The sequence below is a fragment of the Esox lucius genome, chromosome 3 (genome assembly GCF_011004845.1).
Source record: "Esox lucius isolate fEsoLuc1 chromosome 3, fEsoLuc1.pri, whole genome shotgun sequence".
In the NCBI taxonomy this organism is placed as follows: Eukaryota; Metazoa; Chordata; class Actinopteri; order Esociformes; family Esocidae; genus Esox; species Esox lucius.
Genome location: NC_047571.1, coordinates 30,578,367 through 30,602,336, shown reverse-complemented (window position 1 = coordinate 30,602,336; position 23,970 = coordinate 30,578,367). Strand labels below are relative to the sequence as shown.

The following is a 23,970-nucleotide window of genomic DNA, read 5'->3' as shown; positions in this document are numbered from 1 at the left end:
GGGAAAGTGGGGGCAGGGGGCGAGGAGAACGGAGGGCAGGGCTGACGAAAACAACAGATCACTGCTCGCCTAATCCCTTTGTGTCGACCGCGTTAATCCCGCCGTACCAGCCCACCGCACTCGCAGCCCGCCTGGCCGAGTGCCCCCCCCCCCACACCAACAACCCATGGAGGTGGGCGCCACACTGTAAACAAGTCACTGTCGGCCGCAGCCCCCCCGTGTTAGCAGCGTGGGAGGGACGCGACTGTCGCCGCACCATTTCCCATGTTTTGCGTTCGCGCAGTGTGCTTCAATTAAAAGTGTCGCGGGGGGGGGGGGGGGGGGTTGCGAATGTGTTTTCCTTCTTTATTGCATTCAGACGTTTTGTACGCCGTGCGGGTCGCTATGTTGCGTACAGATTTGTGTTGTTCTGTTTGGAATTAACGTGTGAATGCGCCTGAACGCCTGTCCGTGTTCATTGTGGGCTGTTTTTCTGTGTTCCCCAATCTTGTTTACAAGCTGAGAGAGAGGGGGTGGAGGGGCGGAGAGTGGGTGGGGCTGGAGAGGGGGTGGCGATGTGGTTGCCGTGGCAGGGGGAGGCTATATCTAATGAGGTCACACCCTGGCAGCAGTGGTGGCAAGGATGCCCCCAACCACCCCAACCTCCTGAAGCACCCCCCCCCCCCCAACACACCACCGCGGGCTGCCGGGGAGAGCTGTCCGTGGTCCTGAAAAGGCACAGACATCGAGGGAGTCAAGAAAGACAGAGAGAAAAACAAGAGGGGTAGGCAGAGAGGGTTTGAAAGCAGAAAGAGACGAGCTGAGAGGATGAGTTAAGAAGAGAATTAATTAAACAGAGAACAGAGAGAGAGCAAGAGAGAGAGAGAGAGAGAGAGAGAGAGAGCCGGGAGGGGGTGTGACTCATAGGAGAGGCAGCATGAGATTTGCTGGGAGGAAGGTGGAGTAGGCGTGTCCATTGTGTTGTGAACCCCTCTTCAGCAGCCTGGACTCATCTGCTGTAGCTCAGGCTAGCAGATAGGAGCTCCGTTTGGACGGGAGCAGCAACGAACAACAGCTCTCTCTGAGAAACACTGGGGGGGGACACACACACACACAGCGCTCTCCTTAACTACGGATACAAACTGCACCTGCCGGGCCGTTCCCGGACAGACGAGAGTTCATCCGCTTGGGCTGAAACCATCAGGGAGAGACCCAGGAAGATTTTTGCAGGCAACGCGCACATTCTGTCCACTGACAGTGACTGCAACTCAGGAGGAGAGTGTGAGAGGTTTCCTTGTGTCCTGTCCGTCTGGTGGTTAAGGGTGTGTGTGTGTGTGTGTGTGTGTGTGTGTGATGCTGGCAGTGTGTGTAGCAGTACAGCTGCCTCCTTCCATGCCGCGTTGCAAGGGCAGATGATTGTAAAGCCGGCCCCTGGGGTGGAGTGTAGCATCGTTCGCACGGGGCGGCTCGGGTCTCTCACACTCCCTGGTGGAGGGAGCCCAGGGCTTGGCATCCGCTGGCCTCTCGGCCCCCTGGCACCGCTCTGGCCCTGGGAGACTCCTGTGAGCAAACCTGCTGGGCGCCCACAGTAACATGGCTACTGGACATCCCTGTGGATTAAATTGGAATTCTGCGCACGTGCTTCGTGATTTGTCCGTGTTGGTCGGCGGAGCGAACAGGACTCGCCCAGAGAACGCCACTTTGGCCCTCCTGAAGCCAGCAGGGACACCGTTCCATTGTAAGTATTACCACACACACACACTCGCACACGTACACATACACACACACACACACACACCTTCACATTACGGTGTTACCGAGTTCGTAGAGTTCACCATGGTTACCTGATGTTGACTGCAGCCCCTAACCGCTAGGGAGTATCCCAACGACCTCGTCCCATGACATCGTTGCCTAGATACGGAAACAGTGCGCTCCTTCTGTTTTTCGCTTTGAGAAAAGTGGGCCTCGGGAGGACAGCCAATGTCACAGCCAATGGGACATCTGAACTGACTGACAGCGATGGGAGACTACGCAAAAACCAAACGTATAACGGCTAAGAGAAACAAATTTGCACTGTAAACATCAACTTAAAATGGAGAAGAGATGCAAGATGGAGGCGAGGGCGAAAGACGGGGGGAGATGTGGGCCGCGCAGCACCACAGAAAACCGGGACACCGGGGTTTCACGTTGAACAACGGCCTGATAAACAAGGCGCCATAGCACTGTAGGCTTACAGGGATTAAAGAGGCTGGATTAATTCAGCTCCAGCAGTGTTTAAATTGTGCTTTGACTCCCCCCCCACCATACACACACACACACCAACCTGACTACATTTTACCTCCATTCAACAAATTCACTGATTTCCAGCGGCGCTTCACCAATCGGCAGCTTCACGAAACCACTGCACTTAGGACCTGTGATACGTGGGCCGACATTGAACCGGGAGATTCAGGCTCGAGAGCCAGCCCTCTAGCCTGCCGGCTCCGCAGATTCCGCGGTGTTTACAGCAGAGCGTCTCTCTCTGCGACACGGATTCGGAGCCGGGCCCTTTAAGAAGCAGCCACGGAGCAGTTGGCCTCACCAACCCCTGACGTCCGAGTCTCCCCGAGAGACTGAACGGGAGAGACGATGGATGCAGAGATGGTCAGACAACTGCTGGTCTCTACGAGTTGAGCCATGCACTCCTCATCTGACAGCTTGATGACTCACACGCACACACACACGCACACTCTCCCCATGGCACCCTCCCCCACTCCACACACACACACACACACACTCAAAGAAACAAGCATGAGTCTTAGGCTGATCTGAAAACACTGACCTACTTAGTGCACGTTCCTGTCTTCTCTTCTGCTGCAGACTCCTACAGGATACTAGATGCTGTTAAAAACTGTACACACACACACGCAAAAAGAGCAGCTATTTGATGTACCCTGTGCATTTCTACACACACACACTCTCTCTAAACATCATTAGATTCTCAATTGTGTGTTCGGATGTCGCTGCAAACAGCGTCGATCGCGTTTCCCCGTCCGTTGTCTCTCTGCGCCGGGGGGGGGGGGGGGGGGGGGGGGGGGGGGGGGGGTAAAGTAACTGAGTGACAGCTGAACCAATGTCAGGGCAGTCGTCTTGATTTCACTGGTGCCTCCGCGCTCACGTTGGCGACGCACAACACCGCGGAGGAACCTAAAAAAGGGAATCATCTCCCAGAGAAACAGATCAAAGCATAAACCAGGGTTTTGATCAGGAAATCACAGCAGTCACAAGCAAAACCCAAACCACAGGAATGCACAAAAACGAAGACGGTGCTACACTGCCTTACGGGTCACTGTTCACAGGAACGGAAACGTACCACTGAACTAGTCATCCATCCTACTCACGGCTTATTGGGCTAGTGAGTCATCTGCTTTGGTTTTATTGGTTTTGGTCAGTAAGTCAGTAGGTTCTCGATACGCTCAGATCATGTGTCAGAGTGTGTGTCTTTCCCATGCCCCGGGGGAAATTGATGAAAGTTGCGGTCGCAGCCGTGACGCAGCCATCGCCACCAACACACTAACAAGCCTTTGTGAGCGTCGAACCCCACACCGACACAGCCGCTGTGAACGTCACTGTGCCTGAAACGGCCGTTTTTCAGGAACCCGTTACATCGCCAACCAAGCTTCCGTCTCCACGTGAGAACAAGACACTGGGAACAGCGCTCGGGCTGTGTAAAGGCTGTGTCATTAAGACTGTTATGTGCTCTTCTTGCAGGAGGCTGCCGGATCGCTCGTGAAGAATGATGAGCTCGAAAGAGGAAGAAAGCCTGAGATTTTTCCAGTATGTTGAAGACAGCGGACTAAGAGCCTACAAAGGGCTGGTCTCTCAGAATCTGGACCACGCCCGGAATGAGAGGAACAAGATTTACCTGCAGGAGAAAAACGACAAAAAGAGAAAACAGGAAGAAGCCAAGAAAAGGTAAGACGCTTGAAATTCTAACCCCCCAACCCCCCAGAAGCCCCCAAAACTGCAGATATTTGAGAAATGATGCACACGAACACGTCACATTTGTTTGCAGACGTGAAACGTTACATTGATCATGCTCAGGGAAGCATTTTCAACAAGGCATCAAAGACAGTCACGCTTCCCATAACAAACCTTGAAACACACACGCACACACACACACACACACACACACTGCGTGATTTTCTATACGTAGAAATTTGAGCCTTGTAAAGACAGGCTTGAGTTGTTGCATTGTGCCGTCTCTGCCGCGACACATCCACGCCAGTCACACTCAGCCCGAGAGAACGAGGCGGGCCCAGGCATGCCCAGTCCGGTCTTCCCAGGTCACCTCCTCCAGGTGGTGTTCGTCTGATCTGAAGAGACGGCTTGTACCGCATTGGTCAAACTGTTGCGTTGCCATGGCTACGCAGAAAAGAGAGGGAGGAGGAGGAGTGTGTACTGTATGTGGTGCTTGATTGTCTGCCTGTGTGTTGTGTGGGGGGAGGGGGGTCTTGGAGTGTGCAAAGCCCTCAGTTCCGGTGAAAAGCCCATCCTGTGTCACCTCGCCTAAGGCACACAGCCATCATTTGGAATGGCTGGCGGGTCGGTGAAGGACTCTCTCCAGAGTACAGTTCATTTGTCATTTCTTGACTTATTTGGGACTTGTCCTTAAGTTAAGGTCACCCCGGCCCACTCTACTTCTTGGTAGTTCCAGTGTAGAACGGCTTTAGATCTAGTCGGGGCGCATTTCCGAGCCGGGCCTTGTGACTGACAATGGGACCTACGCGGACAGCACAGACAGATGACAACAGCCACAGGGGCCCTGAGAGATTAAGGACCACGCTATATTTAGGATTGTCGATCAGGAAATCAATGGATCGGCCAGAGTTCATTCATTGGACACGAATGCACTGAGCATTTTGTTGTTTCCAATATGGCTCCAAATCAACAGAACACCAGCCAACTTTGTATGCTATCTGGCTTATGATGGATACATGATCATTTTCTGCCAAGACTGGCCCAAATCAAAAAAGCAGGCATGCGTGTAGGCGCCGTGGAGTCAAGCGTGGGGAGGGGCGTTCGCCCATAACAGGTTATAGAGAAGTCGGTTTATGCAGTGCCTCGGGCGTCTAGTGGTGTGTTTTCTACGCGCTTAAAGTGGTGGCGCGGTTTCTGAACAGATGATCATTCTGTATGCCGGCAAAGTCTTCTAGCCATTTATGGCGTTGATTTGTTCACCTGGGAAGGTCGGCTCATGACGCCGAGTGACAAATACATGCAGTGGCCTTAAGCTTGAACTTCTTGAATTTCTCGGGCACTTGCAATATTGTGCAATAACAAACATTTTATGAATAGTGTCTACGAGCACGTTCTGTCAGCAACCTGTAGTCCACATTTTCATGCACAAAATACTTGATACAATGTGATGACACTTTTTATGCGGTTTCACGGCAAACTCTTGGAACTTTTCACCAAAGCATATGGCACGAAAGGTTACCTGGAACAGGGGAAGCAAGTCTGAAGTCATCCTAACACTATGTCCATTTGTAGTGCTGGCTCAGGGGAAAGTGGCGTCTAGTGTGCTGATATCGCTCTCCATCTCTCATCTGCTGTCAACGTAAAATATTCATACACAGAAGCTAAAAGAAGAGTAGAGAAATGCTGGATTTTTCATGAGGCTTATAAGTGGGTCAATGAGACAACCAGTTTTTACATCAAAAGATGGATCGAGGGAGAGATGAGAGACGAAGAGCAACTGGAGAGACGGACAGAAACAGAATGGGGAAGAGAGAGGTAAACAGGAGAGGAGAGAGAATGAGGGGGAAAGATAGGGAGAGCAGAGCGGGGGGGAGACAGGAGGGAAGGGGAGAGAGAATGAGGGAAAGATAAGAGCTGGAGAGAGAGAGAACGAGAGAGAGAGAGAGAGAGAGAGAGAGAGAGAGAGAGAGAGAGAGAGAAAACATTGTGAGGGGGAGAGAAAAAAAAAAAACCCTGATAGAAACAGATTAAGTGTGAAGAGCTCGCTAGCAGGAGATGTGTTCTGCCTGGCGACAGCTGGAATAGCCACAGGCCAATCAGATTACCCTTTTGATTTAAGTGAGGAGGCAGGCCAATCAGATTACCCCTTTGGTTTGACTGAGGAGGGTCTTCCTGCCCGTATGTGTGTTTTCATTGTGTTGCATGTACAGGAGTATTCTAGGATAATATGTGGTTACACACACACAGGGCTGTCGCCGGGCAGTTCTGCTCATAGATGTGGATTGTATTCCTATGGTTGTCCGGTTCTGTGCGGATTTATGACACCAGCACGTGGAATTATCTGGTGTTTGTGTCAGGTTGTGATTGTGTCGGTCTTCACAGCACTCAGTGTATGTTGTCATTTACACACAAACACTCACACGCAAACACTTGCTCACGGGTGGATTTGCACAGACCCATTTTCACACCAAACGTCCCACATAAACCTTGTTATTTGCTGGTGGCCTGTTATGTATTCAGAGTCGCACATTGTAGGTGGAGATTCAAAAAGCCAATTTGACAAAGGACCCCAACTGCCCGGCGACAACTCTTCACCCGACTGCTCCGAGTGGCACCTGTGGTCTCACCTCCAGCCAATCACTGGGCAAAGATCCTATAAATAACCTGCTCACGTGAACGCCACTGGTTACATACACGATTGTGTTGGGAAGTGCTTTCATTCAGACACCTGTGTTTAAAAGGGTAGCACTTGATTAATTTCACAGGTAATTATTACATGAAGTCTGAAGAGCATATTCATTAAGAGTGGCCGTGGTATTGTGGAGGCAAACTGCTGCATCGCACGGTTGTTTTTGTAATTCAAATAAAATTTGAATTGATTACAGGTGATTACGAAATCCACTAATGTTACTGAATTATTAGAGTGATCCTTTCTACAGAGTTCAGCGCAAGTCCCAGAGTTAAGTATAATAGCTTTACCTCGCCAGTTGGTTCACCCCAAGGCAAAACGACAACAATGAATCCTGTAATTTCTGTTCCCAGGGTTACTGCTACATTGCCAATATACCACGGCTAAACATTGTTCTTAGGCACAACGCATCGCAGAGTGCCTGGACACAGCACTTAGCTGCGGTATATTTGCCATATACCACAAACCACTGAGGTGCCTTATTGCCATTATAAACTGGTTACCAAGACAACTATAGCAGTAAACGTGACGTGATGACATATACATGGTATCCGGTCTAATATTCTATGGCTATTGGCCAATCAGCATTCAGGATTCGAACCACCCAGTTTATAGTGACCAATCGAATACAGTAACATTGCATTTATAAACAGCTGCTGTCCAGGCTCATACCAGTGGCTGAGGCCCAGCTCTACTGAGCTCAAGGCATTGCCAGGAAAGCACACAGTGAAAGCTGGGAGTTGTAGTCTCCTGTATTTTAGGATGTGCACGTGTCTATTTGTTGTGTGTGGTGGGCTGGCGGTTTTGTGTCTGGTTTCCGTGGGTACCCTGTTGCTAGGCAAAGCTAAGCCCTTGACAAATGAAGTCACCCCTCCAAGCTCCTGCTGCTTGGTCACACTCAGAAAAACCTGCATAAACCCCCCCCCCCCACCCCCACATGCACACATCAAGTGTGCACTCTCAGTCACTTCAAGATGCATTGTGGTTGAGTTTTTTTTAATCATTTAGCCAGTAGTAACATATACATAAAGAATATAAATATCAAGATATCCTTATCCCTGCCTCAGTGCAAATGGTCTTTAGGATGCATTCCATGAGCTTAAGCACACAAAATGAAAATATAAAACAGATGATGTAGTGCACAAAAACACAATGGGTGATGTAGTGCACAAAAACACAATGGGTGATGTAGTGCACAAAAACCAATGGGTGATGTAGTGCACAAAACGCAATGGGTGATGTAGTGCACAAAACGCAATGGGTGATGTAGTGCACAAAACGCAATGGGTGATGTAGTGCCCAAAAACCAATGGGTGATGTAGTGCACAAAAACCAATGGGTGATGTAGTGCACAAAAACACAATGGGTGATGTAGTGCACAAAAACCAATGGGTGATGTAGTGCACAAAACGCAATGGGTGATGTAGTGCCCAAAAACCAATGGGTGATGTAGTGCACAAAAACCAATGGGTGATCACCACTTTCACAACTACTGTCTGAAATGATGCACAAACTCCGAGGCATCTTTAAACGGGAGGTTTTGAATATACCGTACCAAAACAAGTTGGAAATTGGACCAGGTTTTTAAACCTTTTCAAAGTGGTACTCAGCACCTGGAGTACATTGGGTCCAGTCCGCCCCAATGTCACAAGGTTGTCCAGCGGTCTAAGACGACGCCTCGGCTACACATACACCACTGCAGCATGGATGCAGTTCCTGCCTGCTGTCATTTCAGCACACTCTCTCTGCCGGTTCCCCTTTCTCCTGTCACCAAAGCATAAATATCCCTAAAATACATGAAACATTTCAAAAGAACTGCCTCCTCCAGTGCCCAGAAGAGGGCCAGTCATACTGGGCCCAACACACAAAGACCCGTCGGGAAGGAGGCACGTCTTCACATTTTTAACCTAATTCATGATGTCTTCTTGTCTTATGATAGGGGCCTAAATAAAGAGGATTGTCTCAGAGGCCTCAACCATGAACTACTTTCTATTTCCGCCCATCTCATCATCTCCACACTGCATTTAAACCTTCCAATCATCTCAGTGACACGTTCATTTGCTGGTGACCTAAATGAAAATATAAAAAACCAAAAAAAATACACTTGAAATAAAAGTCCTCGCCATCTGTCACATGTTCATTATAAGACAGTTAGAAATAATTCATCCGCACTCTCTGGGCAGCAAAACCCTGTGAACGTCAAAATATCCTGCCGTCGTCACGTGAACCGCTCTATTCGGGTCAGTCATCTGTGTGTCTGATGGGGATCGATTGGTGGTTGGAGGGGCTTCCATGGTGTCTCCGGGCCGGGGAGCGCTGCGCTATCTGGGCCCGCGCTGGAACACCAATCAATGGCTGACCACAGGGAGGTTCTCTCAATTGAGTGGTCCTAATGTGATCCTCATTGTCTTGCGTCATTGGAACCTTCACATAAATGCTGTTGCACGTGGAAACATAGACGCGTACGCACGCACACACACACTAAAGTGGACTTCTAGGTGCTATTTTTGGTTCAAGGCCTTGTGAAAGAACAGACATCCAGAGAAAAACTGATATATATGCTGTGATGTTTTCATCTTTTATGATCTTTGTCTCTGTAACTTACTGTTCACTCTTCTTAAAAGAAAAACTACTGATAGAAATGAAGCGTTATTTATGCATATATATATCCTCAGCTATTTTTATGCTTTGTGCAATAGAGAAAGTGGGGAAAGATAAAGTTGTTTTTTTACTGAAACCCACACTGTGGCAGTAAATGTTCCCCAGAGGCACCAGCCCAGGCCACTGTCACAGTTTCTGTCTTCAGAGGGTCGTAACAGAGGGTTGTTTATTCCATAAGAGCGATCAATTTCAAGATAGCTCCTACATATGTTCATACACTAAACTGTCCCACAAGTATACCGTCATTTTCCAGATCTACTGTCACGTCTCCCAAGACATACCACAAAAACTGTAGTAATTTCTCTCCCTCCATCTTCCCCTCTTGCTCTCCCTCATTGACTCTCTCTCTCTCCACACCTCCCCTCTCCCTCTTTCTCCATCAGGACCGGCGAGGAGGTGGTGACCGAGGGGAAGCACCTGCGCATGGGCTCCATGACCATGCCGGCCCCCCCGGAGCGCGTGGCCGTTCCTCCCTACCTGGCCAGCGGGCCGGGGTTCGCTGTGCGCTCCCAGTCCCTCCACTCGGTGGGCGGCGGAGACGAGGAGGTGGGCAGCCCCACCTCCCGCAAGCAGCCCCCGCCCAAACCTAGGAGGGACCCAGCCACCAAGCTGAGTATATCCTCCGAGACGGTGGACCACAGCACCGCCTCGATCTGCCGAGGATGCCGTGCCGATCCAGACGTCTGTGATGGTACGGGCGAGGCCGCACTCCTAGCCGCGAAAATCTACAGTTAAGCGCACACACATGCAGCTGAGGTCCGGCCACGAAACAACAGGAGACCGTTACGTAACTACAAACTACACATACTAAAACACTCACACGAAGAGAACACAAGTACACAACGCCAATGTTTCCGAGGCAGGCGCTCTCTAAGGGCGGAGCTATAAACAGACGCAGCGGTAAGAAAAAAAAAAGTGAGCAGAGAGTCCGGTGTGGTCTAGTAGTTTAAGACATGAAGTGCAAATAATTTCGATAGACAGGCTTCTGCCAGGGTCATGAATGACGTTTATGTAGGCCAGAATGTGTGTCAGCCCAGGCTGTCGATGTTTTTAGCGGATGCCTTTTGATCACTGAATTTGCGGTTGTTGGGGGCCTTGGGGCCAGCCTGTCGTCATGGAGTCTTTGGGGTCATGAGGGCTGCCTGTCGTCATGGAGTCTTTGGGGTCATGAGGGCTGCCTGTCGTCATGGGACTGCTGATTAGCAGGACGTGACTCCGGCTTTCTCCTGCCCACACGGACGTGTTCCGTGCGTTAGATCCCTTGGTGATGTCGTGTCAAGGATCAGCAGGCCTTTAAGTCAAGGTCAGTCGGGTTTCAGAACCCACCCCTACCCCCTCAGGATTTCACAGCAACACAACCTGACTGTACCAACTCATTCAGGCTCCAAGAGACTAACAGTCGCGTGCGAAGCGACTCGCCACCGGTTGTGATGTGCTGTTAAGGGAACCAACCAGTGAAAGAACAGCAAAGCAGGAAGTGTGCATACACAAAATGATTGAATGGAGGGACATTCGGTCATCTCCAAACAGTTGACTTGATTTTACTTTATTAAAGCAGCAGATTGGGACAATTATGAACAAGCACCTAATCATGAATGTAACCAAGATCTTATGCGTAGAAATAGAAGCCTTCTGCAGTATATCCTGTAGGCCTGGTAAACGCTACTCCGGCAGAAACACTGAAATCAACTGCTCGGCAAAGCAAACAACAAGCGCAGCTAAATTAACTGTTAATGAATAGGCCATTAAAGTGCAATGGTCTCAAAGGGTCCGCGAGAGACTATGTGGTTGAAACACGTCCCAGTGTGGCCGTGTTGCAGTGGTACGTGGCTGGTTGGGGAGTTGCCCCGGCTGCCTCAGACTGGAGTGGATCAGTGTGCGCACAGATCTTCCTCTGCACCACGGCAACCATCCCTCGGAAACAAGACCCCCTGCAGCCCGGCCAATCAGAACGGCAGCAGGCGGCGTGGGCCAATGGGGCGGCGGCAACGGCTGAGCTCAAAGGCAGCCCGGCCAATTGGCTTTGCAGTGCGGGGGTGTCCCTCTCCAAGGGGGAGGGTTGTTGCGCGAGCCGGAGTGGGCTCTGCGCCAAGCGGAGGGGAGGGGTGGTTGGGGGAGGGGCCAGTCAGAGGCAGGATTCATTCAGGAGGAGCGATTGACCTAGATTCTATCCCCTCAGGAGCAGAGGGGGTACGGGCAAGCACATCCGCTACGAGGGGGGGGGGGTGAAAAGAGCGGGGGCAATGGGAGCGGGTTATAAACAGATCTCAAAATCCACCATGCAACCTAGTTAGCATAATGACGACAACAATAACACAGAAACACACTGCCACAACTAGCCTATGCAATTACAACACACACACACACACACACAGACACACACACACACACACACACACACACACGGCACAGCTGGCTGAGCTGAAATGTACTATTATCATCTCATTATCCAGTTGAGATGTGTGAAAATGTGTGGAAATGGTGCAGGGATATAAAGCCCTGTTGAATTGACAAACATGGTTAATTACAGCAAGCCTGTTTTTCTGGGTTCTCTGGAAAACAACGATATCTTTGTCCGTGTCTTTGTGGTAGGGATAGATTTGGTTGGAGCAGACGGATTTGAAAGTAAGGATTTAAAAGGGATGGACATATTTTGTGTGAGTGTGTTGGGATGGAAGTAGTGAGTCATAGAAAGGTGTATGTGTCTGGACCATCTGGCTTCTGAATTATTAAAGGTGTAAAATCTGCAGTTTATAGGAAACATGTTCCATCTTTTATCTTCCTACACACTGATACAGCTCACCAGCTGACCTAGAAATATCAGACTAGAACAACACAAACTAGGAAAAAACATATTAGAAATGCAACCTTTAGATAATCAATGAGAAAATATACACCCATTAAAACCCCTTAAAACAAAACAACAGTAGTTTGACAATGTCACAAAAGCAAGCATGATTTTTTAAGCTTGCTAGTTGGCTAAGCCAGTAACTCAAAGGAGATGGTGCAGCAAATACAAAGTTAAATATATTACGCCAATTTGCTAGCTAGTTAAGTTCTTAGTTGCTAGCTAACATGACTGCCTGTTGCCAGAATGCTTACTGTAGAGTAGTTTCGGTTTAACTGTCAAATGCACAAAACAACACAGCATCATCCTGCACATTTTTTGTGAAATTGAAATGGGGTGCAAATGAGGTAATGTAATGGGGTACTGTAGCTGCTGGTAGCCTGTACACAGCTTATCAAAAGTAGCATAACAAGAGGTTGATCTACAGACTGATTTCTGACAGCAATCACACTTAATGGCAGCAGTTCTACAATCCTATGCTAAATAAAACAAGTTAAGAAAGCGGTTTATGACAGATAATTTGAAGTTAGCCAGCTGACGAGCTAGCTAACTAAGGAGAGATTATTTGCTGATTTAAGGGTCATGAAATAATTTTAAACCATATCTCGCTCCCAGAAATAAAGTAATTACATTTTGTCAACATCCTTTTGGTTAACAGGAGCAGTAAAATGAGTGATCTTGGCATGACTTTCCATGACTTTCTTTGAGTGACCAAAATTCAGCCCTATAGAGCTACATGATTACACCAGACTGCTAGGTTGAAAATATGGCGGACACAGACATTTGTGGTGCCCATGAACACGCACGACAGATATACACCCATTAGATTTACAGTACACCCACAATAATAACACAGACTGTATCGAGACCAACTACATATGCATCTAAAGGCCATGCAATATTAAAGTATGCTTCAGTTCCACCAGAACACACGTAGCTTAAAGAAACACGTCTCTCTCCATATGTCAGTGTTGTACCAGAGCCAAAGGGATTCACTGCAGTGCCACGTCATGCCAACCTGAAATACATACCAGAGTGTTTGACCCAGAAAACCTTCGCTGCCACACCAGTGTAAATCTGACCTAGAAACACACAAACCGTTGAGCTTCGCGAGTGCAGTCGTGTATCAGATATGTGACCGAAATGAATCGTTCGGCTGTTAACACCTGACACATGTGCTAGGGGGTTGATTCTAACCACGTGACTCATTCGTTCATGTTCTTTCTTTCTCCCTTCCAGCTCCACAAGGCTGTGGTGAGGACTGCAAGAGGGTCCCCCCGCCCAAACCCAGGAGGAACCCCAACACCCAGCTGAGCACCTCCTTTGACGAGTCTTATATCAGGAAGCACAGTGGCTCCAAGGGTCACTCCCCCTCTTCGGAGCGGGAACGAAACCCCTCGCCGCCGAGCGACGGGAGCCCCAGCCACCACTCCGACTCTGACGAGCCTGTCTACATTGAGATGGGCGCCAGCGTCGGGGGCGCGGGGCACACGGAGGGGCCGAAGAGCGAGGACGACGAGCCGGGCGAGTCCGTGTACGAAGAGATGAAGTACCCCCTCCTGGACGACATGGACTACCGCTGGGACCCGCCCGGGTGCCGCTCCGCCTGCCCCACCCCCGCGCCCCTGGACCCCGAGCCCCTTGGCCGCTGCTCCACGCCACGCAACATCCCCCTCTGTGACATCCCCGCACCCTTCCCCAACCTGCTCAGCCACCGGCCGCCCCTCCTGGTGTTCCCCCCAGCGCCGGCCCAGTGCTCGCCGAACTCAGACGAGTCCCCGCTCACCCCTCTGGACGCCCTGACCAAGCTGCCCATGATGGACAGCCCTGGGGCCTACAGCAAGTCCCCCACCTCCTCCTCGTCCTCCGAGCCGCCGACGGCGCACCTGCGCCGGGAGCTGACGGCCACGCCCACCCTGACTGTGTCAGGCCGCTCGTCGGCGCCGCCGCTGCCCTGTACCCTGTACAAGTCCTCCGCGTCCTCGGCCCACGGCTACCAGCGTAGCCACTCCGCCTGCCCGTCGCCCGTCAGCATGGGCCGCTGCCTCACACCGCTCAGCCTGATGCGCGCGCCGGCCTTCGACGCCTCCGCGCCCTTCCCGGGCGGAATGCCGCGGAGCGCCTCCGCCACGCCCCACGGGAAGGGCTCGCCGCCTCAGGACTCCGCGGCCGGGGGCCGGCTACACGGGTCGATGCAGAACGTGTCGACGGGTCGCTCGCGCACGCCCACCAGCCCGCTGGATGAGCTGACCAACCTGTTCACCGCCGGCAGGAACATGATGAAGAAGAACGCCAGCGGGAGGAAGTCCAAGGAGCCCGGAGAGAGTGAGTACCGGTCAAACGGATCAGTTAGGCCATGCCTGTGTGATTACAGAGTCAGTCAGTGGCGACGTGGAGGTACAATAGTGGGGCTACTTCGCAGGTGTCCTGTACCTAGTCTGGCCCAGTTGGTCCACCATGCCATACCCTTCACCATTTAACAACACACAACGGTTTAAAAAAATATATATACAGTGGGGAGAACAAGTATTTGATACACTGCCTATATTTAAAAATCATACAATGTGATTTTCTGGATTTTTGTTTTAGATTCCGTCTCTCACAGTTGAAGTGTACCTATGATAAAAATGACAGACCTCTACATGCTTTCTAAGTAGGAAAACCTGCAAAATCGGCAGTTTATCAAATACTTGTTCTCCCCACTGTATATATTTTCATCTCTTGATGAAGTCAGTGGTCTCATCAGTGTCGCTTTAACAAAACCCCACTCATCATCTGGTAAAACAAACTCCAATCCCATTCAATTTGGAAAATGCCACAACTGATACCACGCATGTTTGCCTAGTTTTCTGCAACCCTTTGCAAGCGTTTCCTGGGCGAGGCAGTTTAATCTGGTCCCAGTGAACGTAGACTGATGCAGATCATATCATTTAATCTGGTTGGATTAGGGACCAACGGGGCCGGCACACCCGTCAAACAGTGGCGCAAGGCCATCATGCCGCATCACTCTTGAACAAACGCAGTGTGCGATGTGTTCACGGCAGGACAACGCCACGATCACACCGCGACCATATAGCTGCACACCGCTAAGATCAACTCTATGCAGATCCTGAAAAGCATTTAAGTGACTTTGAAAGAGGGCTCATTTTTGGGTCTCCTCCAGGATGACCACGCCCCCATCCACGGGGGCGTCACTGAGTGGTTTGATGAGTATGAAAACGATGTGGATCGTATGCTATGGCCTTCGCAGTCACCTGATCTCAACTCAACTGAACGCCTACAGGAGATGTTGGACTCGGGCGTTAAACAGCGCTCTCAAACCTCTTCCTCAAAATACCAAACGAGGGAATACATTTTCGAAGAATGGCGTTCCAGTCCCTGCTGTCGCAGTCCAGGGACTCGTAGAATCTATGCCAAGATGCACTGAAGCGGTTCTGGAGGATATTGATCCAACACCCACTGAGAGGCACTGTGTTGTTTGTTCATTTCATTTCTCACCCGTCTGTAGGCAGACGTTTGCACATTTGCGCTTAATCATGGCTGTTTGGGGAAAGATCCCGTGGCCTGGCAAAATGTCACTGTTCACATCTGACATGAAGCGGTTTCTGAAGTTGCACTGCCCCATTTTGAAGTCGGTTCGCACATTTATGCAGCGGACCTGCAGTAATGTTAAACAGTTGTCAGTTCCCTAAGGTCTTCTTGGCATTTCGTTTTAAATAATGTAATAGGCCCATGTTTAACCAGCACGACACACCCCCAACTAATTATTTTTCCCCGGACCCCATGGCAGGGGTTTCTTTCACCCCTGGAATGCCACATAGCAACTAACTCCATTGGGGGAATTTCAACTGGTTGAGTGCATTTGATCCAATATGCGCTTTACATAAAACATGATGCACATGTCAATCTGCACTTAACTCCACGAGCTTCACGGCAACTGCCAACTCCAAGCTCGTCATAGCAACAGAAGAAGGAGCCTCTCTCTATTTGCAGAACTCCTCTCTGTTGGGAAGTGGGCCAATCACAGCACAGGTCATGCTGGTGTTCAACTGATCATGTGCAGCAGTGGTCCCCTGAGAGCTTCTCGTGGGGCTTTGACACCTGATCAGAGAGTTCTACTTCTCTGTTGGATCAATCGGCTAGTAAAGATTTAACCAATCAGGAAAACAGCTTAACACTAACCAATCAGGAGAGAGAAAGAAGCCCCATATGACAGCTGCTGACTTGCTGAAATGTTGTCTGACTGTAAACAGACTTTGGCGTCTTGCCTTTCATGCACATCCTGGGTATAGCTTCAAACTGCCCGTGGAATATCAATAAAATGTATTTATAAAGCCCTTTTTACATCAGCAGTTGTCACAAAGTGCTTTTAAAAAACACCCAGACGTAAACCCCAAGGAGCAAACAACAGTAGTGTTGAACTTCAGTGGCTAGGAAAAACTCAGTAAGAAGGCCGAAATCTAGGTAGAAACCTAGAGAGGATCCAGGCTCAGAGTCCTCTTCTGGCTGTTCTGGGTGAACGTATTAAGAGTACAAATTGTAATAATTAATAAATGCATGTGGGCTGAGTCCAGAGTCTATTTAAATTGAGTCCAGGTTGGAAGCATGACCAGATGGACAAGGACAGGGAGAACACGGGGGAGGGGGAGGTGTCAGCTGGAATAATCAGGTATCGTCTTGATCTGCAACACAACCATGAGGACTTTGGACAGGGACAGCAACAGGTCTTTCAAGCCTGGTACTCCTCAGGTGTGGGCCAAGACCTCATGTCCTCCTAAGTTTAAAACGGCAGGAGACAGGGAACATTTTGAAAATGCAGTCTTTAGATCTACAGGGATTTATATTGGAGAAGGAGAACTGACCCTAGTCCCGCAGCACAGTAATATAGCAGCGTAAGACCTTGGGCTGAGACAGGGGGGTCCGGCGACACTGTGGCCCTATCCGGGGGAGGCCCCGGACAGGGCCCAACAGGCAGGAAATCAATCCACCCACACTGCCAAGCATCAAACAAAGGGACCCCCACCAATATACTTGAATACTTGATTTTGCTCTGTTCTCTCCATGTGTATACAGTAAGTTCCTGCTGATATGTAGTAGTACAGAGTAATATCCTATACACATGCAGTAATATCCATTAGTAACGTCCACATTTTTACCCCTTCTACCCATACATTAAGTAAACCATTACATATGCCGAGTTCACTCACACCATCTATGGAGAGGCGATGCTGTATGAAAAGATTTTTAAAAAAAAATAATAATGTGATTTTCTCAACGGAGCACCTGTGCCCTCCCATTACAGGCAGGTCGCCCGAGCCATGTTCTGTGATTGGTCGGGCCAAATAGGCTGAGCCACGCTCTGTGATTGGTCAGGCGCAGTCACGCTGTCCTCTTGCTGACAGGAATATTGAGAATTTCCCCTCGCAGGCACGATGGAAACACAGCTAGCTGGCATGACCCACTTATCCACTGGTTAATCACCCCCTACGCTGCCATTGGATGAGACAGTGGAGCCAGCAAAACTGACACACACCGGTGACACGCGGCGCCAGCCTGTCCTATTGGTTCTCTGGCGAGACGGTGATGTACCAAAGTGCTTTATGCAGGGTATCAACCATGGACGATCAATTAGCATCATTGTTGTTGAACTTGACCTTCTCCACCAAAGATGCTGAGAAAATGCTGAGAAACAATGGTTTATAACTTTCTTCGCGGGTTTCAAAAAGGAACCAGCCTTAACAATTTTGTGAAAGAAATGGGATAAAATAGTACAGAAAAATATTGTGAATTGAGAATGCATTCAAACTGGGCTTTAGTCTACTCTGTAATAACAGTAGGCCAATTCTATGCATTTCATATCCTGTATAATTCCACTATGACATCTGTCAACTGAAACAACAACAACAACAGAAGCATTTCCCAGTAACGCTTAATGACCTCATCCCAACATCTTTATTGCACAGAGCTCATGGGTGACACCAGGTGGCTATTCAGTAGAACTGACATTTATTTGTACTTATTTTTTAGGTGTTGCCTACTTTAAAAAAAATGTATCCCCTTTATATTGTCTTCACTAGTTATTCCATGCGTGGAAGCGACCTTGATTGGACAGGTCAGACTGACTGTGCTTCTCCTCCATTACAGCCGAGTCTAGCAAGAGCAAGACTCACGGCGAGTCCAGGCGCGACGGGAAGGAGCGGCACGGTCACAGCAAGGAGTCCAAGCGGGAGAGCAAGGAGCGTAGCAAGGAGTCTTCTTCTCACCGACGCGACGCCAAGGACCGAGGCTGCAGCAGTGTTGAGCCGCCGCCGGTGAAGCGGGACAGCAAGGAGCGGGGCTGCAGCAGCGTGGAGCCCCTGTTGGTGAGGAGGGACAGCAAAGACCGGGGCACGGTTGAGCCCCCGCCAGTCAGACGGGACAGCAAAGGCAGGGGCTGCGGTAGCGCGGAACGGATGCCTCGGCGCGACAGTAAAGACAAAAGTGTCCACGGCATGGAGCCGATACTGTTGCCGGACAGTAAAGATTCTCCCTGGAATGGTGTGGAGACCAGGCATGACAGCAAAGAAAGGCCCGGCCACCAGAACCCACCAGAACTTCTACCCCGGCAAGACAGCAAAGACCGAACCAGGAGCGTAGCTGACTCTAGACAAGACAGCAAAGAACGAACGGACCCGCCCCCAGAGCTCCTACCCAGACAGAATAACAGTAACAGAGACTCGCCCAGAAATGGCCTTGAGTGCAGACGCGACAGCAAAGACCGAGACAAAGTTAGCTACAGCCCGGAGTCGAGGCACGAGGTCAAAGATCGTGGTCACAACGGAGCGGAGCCCTTGCCCCGACAGGACATCAAAGAGCCCGCGAGAAATGGCCTCGAGGCTCGACGAGACAGTAAGGACAGGAGCTGCAACGGATCCGAGGTGCCCCCCCGGCGCGACAGCTACGGCAAGAGTCCCAACGGCGTAGATCCTAGGCGCGACAATAAAGACCGGGTAGGTCACAGCTCAGAGGCCTTGGCCAGGCGTGATAGCAGAGACAGAGGGACCCATAGCGCCGAGCAACCAAAAGCACAAGAGAAGAATGGTGTTTCAGGGCAACAGACGTCAATGGCCACGCCGACTCGGCACGGAAGACATTCTGGCAGCCCTCCGATGGTGCTGGGCGCAGGCAGTACAGGTGAGGGCGGCATTGCACTGTTCAACGCAACCGGGCAACATGAAGTTAATATCTGAGCACGTTAAACACGTCACCGTCATGCATAAGCAGAGTTTTTTTTTTTTGAGAGTCTATAGCGTCGATAGCAATTGACATGCTCTTGCTGACAGTCAGGAGGCCTGGTATGCATAATCAAACCATTTGAATATTATCTGACTGAGTTGGAAAACTAAAAGTGCAAGTAGCCCGATTCTGATCTCGTCTTGACCAATTGGATTAACAAAAGAGTTAATCCGATTGTTTAAAATGCATATTATAAAAAAAGATGAGTAGAGCTGGGCCGCAAGGTCAACCACGCCTAAAACGTATTAAATTACATTTGAAGTAATCGACATTAGTGTTGTAATAAGTCAACTATTTTCATAAATTACTACTTAGTCATTCGGCTCTTTACTGGATTAGTGCGTATACTACAGGAAGCAAAACCGTCTGAACATATGAAAACGCATATTTATTTAGGCCTATAGGTTATCGCTATAGTAGGCAAAGATGGTCCGCGGAAACGTATTGCTTTCACAGAACAAATTTCGATGGAAATTCGTAAAAGATATGTAATATTAGCTAAGTGAAATTCTGTCAAATAATATTTTTTCCCCACATAGGCCGATTCAGTCCGCGGAGTGCTAGCTAGAAAGGTTAATTTAGTACACATCAACCGACACTCGCCAACTACTGGACTCAAGTGTTTTAGGTATTTCATATATACCAGAAAGTTCAGCTTTACACACGAAATAAGCAAATTACCTTACGATTAAGAAGTTCGCCAATTGTGCTCATCGAGTGTCAAACTCATGAAACAAAGTTTCCTGGCTCCTTCCAATGTTGACTGGAGGACTGGACATCGCTGCGCATCGGTGGGGGGGATTGAGTCGTTAAGCGGAAACACGCACCGGGAGTGCTTACAAGGCACTCCCCTACCCCAGACAACCCAACCTACAAAAACGAATTTCAGTGAGGAATTTTAATGTATACGCTTGGCATAAAAACGTATTAAAGTAAAAAAAATAAAAAAAAACAATAGCCATCTATTCTGGCATTGAACTGGCGGCAAAGGGCAAGGATAAAATCGTGTGGAAGCCTACTTTTGTTTTTCTTGCATTTAGCCTAACAGAGCTATATTGATTGAAATGCGTTTGTCCATTAATGTAGAGTTGAAACCGGCACTTCAGAAGTATGGCCGCTCCTCTGCCCCAGTTACACCTTCCCCCCTGGGGACCCCACAGAGGCAAGCGCCAGAGGCCCAGGTGAGTCCAGACAAACCCCTGTCTACTGCCAACCCGAACCATACATAAACATCCCTCGGGTTAGTTTTAGTTTCTCCACCCTTGACAAGTGGATGATTTACTTTCCCTAACTGCTCCCCTTCCGCTCCAAGGTACCCCAGATGCCCTGGATGTGCGGAGACAGCATGATGCTGGAGCAGATCGAAAGGAAGCGCACCCTGTGCATGGAGATCCGTTCCAGACAGCGCCCCCCAGAGAAAACACCCCCGGACAGGAGCACCCCGGAAAGGAACCCCCCGGACAGGAACCTGTGCAAACAGGAGAGCCTGCCCGCCCTCCCCACCTGGGGGAAAAGCAATGTGGCCAAAAAGATTCGGCCTCCGCCCTACCCCACACAGACCACTGTGTTCTGGGACACAGCCATTTGACTTTAATTCACTTGGCCCCCGTGCCCAACCCCCTCCTGGACTCTGTGCCTACTCATTGGCCCACTCCGCATCGGGAAGGCGGGGCCAGAGGCAGCCAATATACCAGGAGGATTGCTGATGTCAAAGGACAATGTTGGTTACCATAGCAATATTTCCGCTTGTTCAGGTTGTCATGTTTTCTTATCATCACCAGTGATATTTGATATTTTTCTATTTTGTGTGTCTCCATGTAATATACTTAGTATGAATAGATATTTTCTAAACTAAAAGGGATAAAGCAGCAAAAACTTTCTAGGTGTAGACCAATGTTTCTTTTTTTTACGTTTTGTTGTTGGTATTTTACATTTTAAAGCATAATCTATCAAGTAAAATTCTTTACGCCAAACACTCAACGGATTTCCAGTGCTCAAAGCACTCTTGAATGGAAGATGTTTTGACTGTCAACACGCTGTCTGTTTTAAGTTGAATGACGCAGTCGATATATTAGGCCTTGGGCCAATGTGTTCTAGAATGTACCATACTTCTCCTGGACCTAGAACTGGTCAGGAATCCTGTGCTTCAGTTTGTATGTTCACAAGCTGTGTATTCAGCCAGAGGCTTTGACAAGGATTGGTTTGAAAGCAGATGGGTTGGCTGGCATATAGTAAGTAGACAAGTCTAGCGAGGAAGAATTATAAGCATGAGCTGACACACAACCAAAAAAACCTTTATAGAGGTGCTGACTTAACAAAGGGTAAAGTTTATAAAAGGAGAGACAAAGTTGCACACTGATTACGCTCCCAGCTATTAAATGGGTCGCCGAGGCCAAAACCCATGGTTATTGAATTATATTTCTGGGAGCAAATTAAGAGTGCGGCTTGATTTTTATGTTGCGAAATAACAGTTATGAGGGTGGGTTGTGAAAAATGAGCATCAGGACAAATCTGTCAGTCCAAACCAGTCAAAGCTTGTTGGGGTAAATCATGGCTGTTTGCTCCTTGTAGTGGTTGGTAATCTAATATGGGTTGGTGGCAATAGTTGGTACAGGTCTGGTCTCCTGCTCTGCCATGAACCTTGTGGGTGTACAGTAGGCTGATGTTCAAAACGACTCAGAAACGGGTTACTTGGAAATCTCAGACTTCCGTCGGCAGTGCTTTCAAAACAACTCGAAACCCGTAAAAACGTTGTTCCTGAAGCTCAGACTTTTCGGACCGACGTGGTGGTCTGGCCCGATTTCTGTCGACAGTTGATTTGAAAGTGCCAACAATGACGTGGCCAAGTGACACATTCTGTCACACGTCTGTGTTCGTCTCCCTTGTCCAGAGACGACGCTTCAAGCCACGTGGCGACACCCCTGGGCTACCTTTTCTGGCCCCGGGACGGGGACAACGAGGAGACCAGAATCCTCTGCCCGTCGGTTTGCCCCCAAGCCGAAAACATTTGCCAGTGTGATGGCCTGGATAAAAAAAAATCACAAGGGTGAGTGGGCTGTTTTCCAATTCCTGTACTGTTTCTACCTTGTCTTTTAAATGGGTTCGAAGATTATATAATCAGATTTCAAGAACATTCGCTCATGAGATATATATGAACATATTCTATTTGTGTTTGTGGATTAATTTACTTCTGCCAGATGCCTTTTACAATGTTTTCGCGCTGACCCTTGCGCTATGTTTTTGCCCGTTGAAGACCGTTCAAAAGCCTACGACATTTCTAGGGCTGAGAGGCTCCCAGCCATCTACTTTCATGGCTGCGAACACCGACTGTAACCCAGCATAATCAGCGCCGGAGCTTTTAGACAAATGCTTATGCTTACAGTAGACTGTCATTGCACTTGCTTAAAAATTAACTCTGGAAAAAAATATGCGTATATATTTTTGTGTAAGAATGAGAGTAATAGAGCTGTGCCAAGGAATATGTCATCATTGGTTGGCTGAGCGATGCGGTCACGGACAACCGGCTTGTCTGTGACATGCCGTCCTCCGTGACTGGCTGTCTGTCACGATACCCCTGCCCCCTCCTGCTATGATTGGCTGCACGGTGGCATCCATTTCAGGGGCCGGATGATTCTTGGACCTACAGGGTGTCAACAGCTCCGCCTGCCAATGAGGACAATGGCATGGAGATCGAGGCAAAGAACAATTATTGAAAACTAAACTACCAATCATCATCCATCACACTCAAAAATCAAAGTCTGGACCCATGTCTCTGCACTCCCCCCTACTCCTGTTCTCATAGACCAGCATGCACCTGCATGGCCAGTAGAGGAGTGGCCAAAGTCCTGGGTGGAGTCAGGAGTTGCCTGTAGACCAATAAACACACAGATCCACAAAATCTCTGTCCACCCATTGGCAGACGTGCAGCCGGCCTGCAGGAACAGAAAAAAGGGCACCATGCGGGGGAGCGCGATCGACTGGTCAGGCCAGCGCAGTAACAGACATTTTCTGTCCTTTATACCTGTGTGTGTGTGTGTGTGTGTGTTTGAGTGAGAGAGAGAGAGTGAGTGTGCCAAGCTACACTGTATGCAGGTCTCCTCTTAAATGATTGTTTAAAACATTCACTTTGCTCTGCGTGGTGGATGTGTGCAGGTTGGAAATGCGTAACAATGTACAATCTTTCCTCTTTTTTTTTTGTGTTTGTATACAATTGTGCACTGTGAAGGGTAGAGTGAGCACAGCACTGTCGGTCATGTCTAATGCACTGGGTGTTCTCTTATTGCTAAAAAAGAAGAAGAAAAAAAAACGAGAAGGAAAAAAAAAAAACACACTGAAAAAAGTACTGTATGCTGATTGTCACATGGGTTCTGTTGTCAAGAGAAATAAATATGAACTTCAACCCACTGTGGAAGAGCTGGGACTCCTGGGTGAAAATATGTGATTGTGCTTCTGGTCTTCGTATGTTACTCAGATTAACTGGGATACATACTGTTATGTGGGTTTTCAATGTAAATGACCACGCTGTGGTAGAGAACCTGGCAGTTAATGGGAGGTCCCT

General features: G+C 49.1%; 2 protein-coding genes across 3 annotated transcripts in view; one reads left to right on the top strand and one right to left on the bottom strand.

Annotated features, from left to right (window-relative positions):
* The window catches only part of LOC105024973 (mitochondrial fission factor homolog A), a 34,315-nt gene extending 14,044 nt beyond the window's left edge, over positions 1–20,271 (bottom strand). Inside the window, exon 1 of one of the 2 annotated variants that reach the window (XM_010895310.5) lies at positions 20,099–20,271. In XM_010895310.5, coding sequence (XP_010893612.1) covers positions 20,099–20,126 — 28 coding nt within the window. In that variant the 5' untranslated portion in view covers positions 20,127–20,271. Of the gene's footprint in view, positions 1–20,093 lie in introns of both variants that reach the window. The other variant, XM_010895312.5, reaches the window with a different exon arrangement.
* nyap2b (neuronal tyrosine-phosphorylated phosphoinositide-3-kinase adaptor 2b) lies at positions 882–23,825 on the top strand. Its single transcript, XM_010895319.4, has 7 exons — positions 882–1,717; positions 3,730–3,933; positions 9,673–9,980; positions 13,377–14,462; positions 18,282–19,310; positions 20,499–20,593; positions 20,725–23,825. Exons 2-7 carry the CDS (start codon positions 3,755–3,757, stop codon positions 20,998–21,000), a joined length of 2,973 nt encoding a protein of 990 aa, XP_010893621.3. The 5' UTR covers positions 882–1,717; positions 3,730–3,754; the 3' UTR covers positions 21,001–23,825.
* Positions 23,826–23,970: the final 145 nt, after the last annotated feature.